We start from the raw sequence: 8,407 nt of genomic DNA on the forward strand, positions 1-8,407 counted from the left end.
GCCCGCCCCCCACCGCACAGGAAGTGACTCGCTCAGTAACCATAGCAACCAGAGCAGCAGCCCGGGCCGAACCGCCCCCCCCAGCCGAGGTGAGCCCGCTCCACCAGAACCAGAACCTGCAGTCTGCCCCCTGCTGGTCCAAGCAGCAGCTGCTGCAGGTTACTGTTGCCATGGAAACGGTTAGGGTTAAGGGTTCTGTTGGGTTCTGGTGGTTCTGAACCCAACATCTTTGTATTAAGATGCTGATATCTTAACACAGATACATAAATGTTTATTTATTTATTGAGAAGATCAATGTGCTGAATTTGATTTAATGCTTTCAGCATAAATTAAATTACTTTAAATTGTTTAACATTTAAATGTAAGATTTTAAGGATCTGGCAAGTTTACTTTATAAAAGTTCAAAGAACAATATTCATAGTTAGATTTGTTACCATAGCAACAATCTGATGCTGTGAGTTTAATCTTTGAGTTTGAGCTGTTTGTTCACAAACACAAATGAATAAACTGGATTAAAACTGGCCAGTTAAGCTCCTCCCCTTTGGGGCGTTATGGGGTTAACTGTAAACCACGAGGTCTCAACAGTTTTGCTAAAATAATTTATGCTCTTTGAAGCAGCAACAGCGCCTCCAGCTGGTCAGACATGGAGACACAGTCTGATAGCTAAAAGAGAATCAATAATCCAGAAACTGATCAATAAGTCTAACTTTGGTAAAGTCAAACTACAACAAACCTTTTCMTGGTTCAGAAATGCATCATTTATGTATAAATATAACATATTTCTGTTTGTAATGTAAATTACACAATAAAAGACAGATTTAATATTTACCCAAACTCTGCAAAACTGCAAATCCTTTTCTGCACCATTAAATATTACATCTATTAATTGTATTTATTGCCAATAAAATAATTGTAAATAAAAACAATCAGGTTAAGTTGCTTTGCAGTCACTGAGTTTATGAATTATCTGCATCCTGAGCCTGAATGACCCGAAGCGTAAATCGTCACGTCAACGGAAAAATAAACAAGTTAGACGATGTTTTCCTTAAGCCGAAAACAAATAAGTATTTTATTTTAGGTGTTAGCGATGCTACGTCGTCTAAAACAGTAAAAGCTCTCAAACTCCCAACAAACTGAAAAACATTCCTCCGCTGAAGCTTCCTGTTTCCWGAGGCCTTCTGCCGAGTTGTGTTGATGCTAATGAGCTATCAGGTTAGCCATGCTAACCTAACACCAGGTTGCTAGCCTAATATCAGGTTAGCCCTGGCTAACTTTCAGCTTCATGAGCAGAACCAAAACAAGCTGAGGTCGGTCCAGTCCAAGTCCACCTCGCTGCAGCAAACAGGAAGGGGCGGGACGGACCACCGTCAGTCTCAGACCTTATTTGGAAATGGGACCATTGCAATCCGGAAGTGAAGGGGGCGCTATTTCCTACTGTTTTTATTTTCTTTTGAAATCTGTGATATATTTTCACCTTTAGGACGGAGTTTAACTCTCAGAGTGTATTTGAACTTCTTTCTTTTATTTACTTCAGCAAAGCTCACAGTTTTTAGCAAATTCTGTAGTTTTCTGTGTCCTTCTAAATCTGCTTCTTAGTCGCATCTTTTCGGGCCTGTTACTGCCTCTAGTGGCGAGGTGGTGGTAGCACAACTAATATAATTACATTACTAAACCAGAAAGTCTTTATTATTTACTATTAATTGTCCCTAGGTGTGTGTGCATGGTTGCTTGTCCTGTGTGTCTCTGTGTTGCTCTGCGACGGGGTCACCTGTCCAGGTCACCTGTCCAGGTGACCCCGCCTCTCGCCTGGAACATTAGCTGGAGAGGCAGCAGCAGCTCCTGACCCACTGAAGGACAAGGGCCAGTTTGAGTCATCAGTGGATCTAAACACACGATGCGATGCTGAYCACATTTCSAGCCGGCCCAAGGCATAAACGAACCAAGAGAATATCAATGCTGTTAAATTTCATTTAATGGTTTCAGTATACATGAATTAAAAGATTTAAAAATGTTTAATATTTAAATTTAAGATTTTAAGGAGCTGGCAAGTTTACTTTGTAAAAGTTCAAAGAACAATTAGATTGTTTTGTTACCATAGCAACAATCTGATGCTGTCAGTTTATTCTTTGACTTTCATTAATGCATGTTAGTAAACTACAGTTACCTTTGCCTGCTCAGCCAGGTAACCTGGGCCCCATGGAGGAAACTGGACACCTGATCTATAACTTCCTTCAGTATCAAACCGATACAGATATTGATATCAGATTGGTTCATCCCTAGTTCTGCTGGGAAACAATCCTCAATATCTGATCAATGACTTTTCTTTTACTCATCTTCCTCCTATCAGCCCCTCCCTCCAGACGTTTCCATTTCCTGCGCAGCAGAAGTCAGGACAAGCTCCTCCCCTCCTCTTCCTCTTCTTCCTCGTCTCGCCCCGCCCTCTCTCTCTCCAGACGCCTGCGGTTTTGGTCATCCTCTGACATCACAGATGAGATCATCAGTAGTCCTCCAATCGCAACCAGAGGAGTTTTCTAGGCCCCTCCCCCTTCATCATCATCATCATCTCCCCTCCCTGTCTCTCTTTTTCTCTCTCTCTCTTCATGCTGATGGACGAGTTAATAGTGAGTAGTTCTGTTTACCTGTTGCTCCGCCTCCTTCCTGCCCAAGCCCCGCCTCTTCCTGCCTCGCTCAGCGCTGTTTGGCTGCTGCTCCGTCTGCTGCTTAGTCTGCAGGGGTTCTGGTTCGGTTCCTGGAATCGGACCCGAGCCGAACCTCAGCAGGACATTTTGCCTGAACTGTTTCCATGGTCCTGGTCGGGTCCACTGGTCGGGCCCGACCCAGAAGGACGACGGCCGCTGCGCCGCTTCGCCCCGATTGGTGCGGGCCGGGTTTGACGCTCTCTGATTGGTCCACAGGCCCGGCCGAGCGCGGTGGACATCGCAGCAGCAGCGACGGCGTCAACGGAGACGAAGCTAACGGTGAGCAGCCGCCGCGTTGCCATAACATCAGCAGCCGGACCCGACCGGACCTGAACCTGAACCCGTCACTGACCCAATGACCCAACTCCGAGCTTTTGGATTGTTTCTGCCGGGCCGTTCACACAGTAAATGTGACCTGTATGTGTCCTGCAGTCTGAATGGGCAACGGCCTGGAAGTGTCCCGCATGCGCAGCAGAGGGCGCCATAGTGTCAGCGCTCTCAGTGTTCTGCCAACCGCTATGAAAAGAAGAAGTGCTCAGTGTTTGTGGGAGTAAATATGGAGGCTAACGGTGGAGCTTAGCTTACACATCTGCAGCATATCAACAACTTCATCCTCATATAGTCCGCCATGTTTGTTGTTATTCTTCCCACTTGTGTATCAGGAAGATTATAGTGGCGTTTGTTGAGTATCACTGGCGTTCAGGTAGGATGAATGCGACATCAACGTCTGAATCGGATACGTGTCGGATATCCAAGTGGCCCGAGTCGCATTAGAAAAGAATCTGACCTGTGCTGTTCAGACTGTCATGAAAAGATCGGATACACGTTGCATTACGTCACAAAAATCGTAATTGGGTCCCTTCAGGCTGCAGTGTGAACGCAGCCTTCGACACATCAGCCTGCAGGTTGCAGTGCGACCCGGTTCTGACCAGTGAGTGAGCAGCGCTGCGCCCTGCACTGACTAACTGCATCTGCTGGTGAAGGAAACGTTTCTGCCAAAGCAGCTGGAGTCACTTTTCCTTTATCATGCTTCAAAATGTCCCTGAAACGTTGAGTGTTTCCGTCCTGTTTTACCCAACAGCGCCCCCTTCACCTCAGCAGGAGCAACCACAGCGACAGCTTTCTGTTTCAGGCTGTAGACCGGAACCGGTTGTGGACCGGTTGGTCAGGTTCAGCACCAACAGCTCCTCTAGGCGGCGCGGCAGAACATCTCTGTTTCCATGGGAACACTCTCGGTCGGTTCCGGAAGCTAACTCTGCTGCTGGTTCTCTCCCCAGGTCTGATCCACAGGAACCGCCCGAGTTCCACTCCAAACCGGGCCTCCGGAACCAGCACGGCAGCGACCAGCAGAACCAGAACACGCTGCGTTCCTGACCCGGAAATTGTCATTCCGGGTTTCTTTGATGAAGACCCGGTCTTTGGAGGCCGACCCGGTTCTGAAGACTTCAGCCACAACACGTCCGGGTCCAGTTCCCCCGTCACCTGTACAGGTATGCCGACCCAGAAACAGAACCGCCGGCCTAGACATGGTCCAGAACCAGAATCGGATCGGTAACAGAACCGAATCTCTCCCCTGGTCTCAGATGCCTTCGATCGCCCTCGGCACTCAACCAGCCTCTCCAGTGATGATGTCATGTTCCTCAGCCAATCACAGCAGAGCCTGTCGCGGAGCTCCACCCTCCCTTATGACCACGCCCCCCAGAGGGCCCAACCGCAGCGAGGAGGCGGGGCCAGGACTAAGCCCCGCCCAGGTTCTCCAGGAAGTGAGATGGTGACACTGGAGGAGTTCCTGGAGGAGAGCAACCTGCTGTCTCCGCCCCTGGTGAGAAGCCCCGCCCCCCGGCACCGATAGATCAATAGATCAATGCAGTGATTATCAGTTTCCTTCATTGTTGTTCCCCAGCTGTCCACCGGGGGCGCTGACGAGTTGATGGCGGACTACTTCAGCCGAAGCCCCGCCCCATCCGCTGCGTCTGCCAGGGATCAGGCCACGCCCACCAGCTACGTTTCTCCCACCGTCCACCCGGCCAATCAGAGGCCGGGTCAGAGTGTGAAGCCCTCCCCTCGACAGCCGGCCGGCCAATCGCTGAGCAGGGCCTTCAGTCTGGCCTCCGCCGACCTGCTGCGCTCCCAGGGACCCGACAGTTACCGTGGAAACGAGGCAGACGGGGCGGCGCGGTGCGGAGGCGGGGCCAAGCGCGAGCGCCCCCTGTCGGCGCGGTTCGCCGCCACAGACCTCCAGAGTCCCGCCGTCCGCCATTCGCCATCCCTCAACCTGCAGACGGAGCGGGGGCGGAGCCACCGCGGAGAGGTCGCCATGGTGACCCCCGTCAGGGTCGCGCAGCCCGACCCTGCCCCCGAGGGAGGCGGCGCCTCGACGGAGGGACGGCCCTCTGACTCCGCCCATTCCAACAAAGATGGCTCCTCGGAGCGACCCAAAAGCACGCCGGCATCTCCGGACCCCAACAACGACCCGCAGACCGTCTGGTACGAGTACGGCTGCGTCTAAACCGGGTCGGGTCAGAACACATCCTGGAACAGAACTGGACTCGCTCAGAACCTGGTTCTGACAGGTTCTGCTGGTTCTGAGCAGCCAGCAGGTTGAATGCTGGGAAGCAGCCCAGAACATTCCGGCCCGGGTAAACAGAACCGCCCAGTAATTACAGCCTTCCTCCATGTTTAGCCGCTGTCCCAGAATGCACCACTCTGACACGTTCCGGGAAGCAGAACCGCTGGGTCCGACCCAAAACCACTGAGTGTGGGCTGAGGCCCGGCCCAGACGGCTGTGGTTCTGCTGGGCCTCTAGGCCCGGCTGCAGAAACTGGACCTCTGTTAACAGAACCTCAGAACCGGTTTGGTCTGGTTCTGGTTCTATTAGAACCCAGAGAAACCCGCTTCATATCAGAACCTCCAGAACCACCAGTCGGTTCCCCAGAATGTTCCACTCAGAGTGGTTCTGACCCGGTCCAGCGTCTGGATCGGGAATACAGAGAAATGTGTCGTGAAGATCCAGTACAGAACCCAACAGAACCAGCTCGGTGTGAATGTGGTGAGCCCGGGATCCAGTAAGTCTGGTTCCGGTTCTGGTCCATATTTCCTCTACAGGTCTCCTGAACAGAACTTTGGTTCTGACCCGGTTCTGTATTTTGAAGCTCATTGTTTCTGGAGGAGAGTTCAGAACCGGAAATGTTCTGGTTCTGATCAGCTGGTTTCCCTTTAACAGATGATGATGATGATGATGATGATGAAGAAACACTGAATCGGACCGGTTCTGCCGGTTCTGGATCATTTTATGTAAATTATTCTGTAACTTTTGTACATTTTTAGTTGTAAATATTGGAGCCAGAACTCAGCCGGGTCCAGAGGTTCTGCTGGGGTTCTGGTGGACCCGGTTCGGTTCCGGCTGCACTTTGTTCTGTCGCTGCCTGCTGTGATGTGATGACTGCTGAAAACGGACCTGTGGTTCTGGTTCTGCTGGACTCGGGAGAATAAAGATCTCTAAACCCAAACGGCTTGCGCTGCTCATTTCAGAACTGGGTTTGGGTTTTCTGGGCGGTTCTGGCGGGTCGCAGCAGAACCATGTCCTCTGGATCACCAGAACCGTCAGAATCCCAACAGAACCTCCTGTTCCAAACCGGGTCATCAAACCTAACTAGTAATTAACTAGTAACTACTGGTAATAAAGTAGTAATTAACTCGTTACTAGGTGTTTTAATGGGGTTTAATGATTTTCTATGAACTGAATTAATCGGATGAACAGATCAGACATGATTATCCCTCCAGAGGTCAAGAGGTGAGAGGTCACCTGGAGGTCACCACAGAAAGACGACCAACCAGAAGGTTCTGATCTGGAGTGAGACGGGAATCGAACCCACAACCTTCAGGCTGCTGCTAAAAACGTCCTGTTCCTCCAAACACCTGGAGTAATTATTGATAATATTGCTAATAGTGTAACTTTTATCTTCACTAATGTGATCACGCTTCATGTTTTTGATCTTAAATATTTGGTGAGTTTTGAATTATTATGGTTATAATTTTATCTGCTGTCCATGAAATGATTCAGACTTTAAGGTTTTATTTCCCAGAATGCACCAGGACAACCTCCTGGTTCCTAGGAGAACCCAACAGAACCTGAACCTGTAGAACCGTATTCACTCCTTCCAGAGTTCCACTGGTCGGTCCAGCAGCATCAAGAAGGTTCTGGACCTTGGTTCTGGTCAGAATTTCTCACATGGCCTGGACTGATGGTTCTGTTGATCCAGTTAGACCTACTGGAGGTTCTGGTTCTGGTCTCGGTCTGGCCCTGATCGGAGAGACTAAAACTGCCTGCAGTTTCCTGTCGTCCTGACTCCAGGTGCGCATGCGCGCTCTGCAGAGGAGCCGCGTGTGTTTTAAAGCGTGAGCGCGCTCCGCGGTGCGCGCCGCGCCGCGCCGCGCCGCGGAGCGCCATCAGTTTGCCGCAGACCGCCGGAGCGGAAACAGCCGGTAAGCAGCCTCTCCTGCTCTCCGGTTCTTTCGAAACCGAACTTCTGACAGAAGTTCGGATCCGCGACGCAGCTGTCCCTGAAAAGAAGCGGAGCCTCTCCGGAACCAGGACGGTTCTCCCGCTGGACCTGCAGCTGATGGTAGGAACGCGCGGGAATGTTGCCATGGAGATGAGGGGGGTCGGGGTGGGGGGGTCTGGCACAGTCCGTTGGGTCCTGATCTCCCGGTTCCGCCAAGAAAAAAGTCCAGTTAGAGCTCCAGAACCGGATGTAAAAACTCGGTGAAACTAAGGTTCCTCATTTTTTTCCTCCAGAAACGAAAGAAACATTTCAGCTCCGAAGGTCCAGTTGGTTCTGATGGGTCCAGTWGGTTCTGATGGGTCCAGTAGGTTCTGTGAGTTACCAATGCAGGACCTTCTCCTTCAGTCAGGTGGAGGGCTGGACTTTGACTAGGACGTTCTGCTGCGTTGGGACCTGGTTCTGTTGATGATCCGGTTCTGACTGAGCTTTAGCTGATGAACAGATGGACTCACAGGAGGTTCTGGTTCCGGACCATCACTCCTCTATCACCGTGCTTCACTGAGGCATCCGGTTCCAAACATCCTGGTTCTGGTTCTGTTCATCCCGGTCCATCACGGACAGAACCTCCTACATTGATTGAACCAACCAGAACCTCATACTGGTTAAGAGTTCTTCTGGTCCCGAAGGTCCAATAGCAGCTGGGTTCAGCAGAACTTTGGTTCTGGACAGAAGCAGAGCGAACCTCTTGGAGCCAAATCATCCTTGACCTGTCCTGGTCCTGGTTCTGTCCTGGTTCTGGTTCTGGACCTGATTCGTCGATGCTGTTGATTTTCACTCCAGGTAGAAAAATTAAAACATGATCTGGAAATAAATTCACTTAATTTAGACATAAAACATGCAAAATACTTACAAAACAGCAGATAGTCAGTGAGCGCACTGAAAAACCTAATCAGTAAAATAATATCAGTAAAATGATATCAGTAAAATAATATTTATCAGTAAAATAATATTTATCAGTAAAATAATAGTAAAATAATATCAGTAAAATGATATCAGTGAAATAATATCAGTAAAATGATATCAATAAAATCATATCAGTAAAATAATATTTATCAATAAAATGATATTTATCAGTAAAATAATATCAGTAAAATAATATCAGTAAAATAATATCAATAAAATAATATCAGTAAAATAATATCA

General features: G+C 49.4%; 1 protein-coding gene across 1 annotated transcript in view; it reads left to right on the plus strand.

The window, feature by feature from the left end:
* ccdc88c (coiled-coil domain containing 88C) overlaps window positions 1-6,208 on the plus strand; it is a 32,218-nt gene extending 26,010 nt beyond the window's left edge. Inside the window, exons 26-30 of the mRNA XM_008403188.2 lie at window positions 2-89; window positions 2,916-2,978; window positions 3,977-4,189; window positions 4,283-4,521; window positions 4,603-6,208. Of these exons, the coding sequence (XP_008401410.1) occupies window positions 2-89; window positions 2,916-2,978; window positions 3,977-4,189; window positions 4,283-4,521; window positions 4,603-5,208 (1,209 nt within the window). The 3' untranslated portion in view covers window positions 5,209-6,208. The remainder of the gene's footprint in view (window position 1; window positions 90-2,915; window positions 2,979-3,976; window positions 4,190-4,282; window positions 4,522-4,602) is intronic.
* Window positions 6,209-8,407: the final 2,199 nt, after the last annotated feature.

This window comes from Poecilia reticulata, unplaced genomic scaffold (genome assembly GCF_000633615.1).
Source record: "Poecilia reticulata strain Guanapo unplaced genomic scaffold, Guppy_female_1.0+MT scaffold_314, whole genome shotgun sequence".
Lineage (NCBI taxonomy): Eukaryota > Metazoa > Chordata > Actinopteri > Cyprinodontiformes > Poeciliidae > Poecilia > Poecilia reticulata.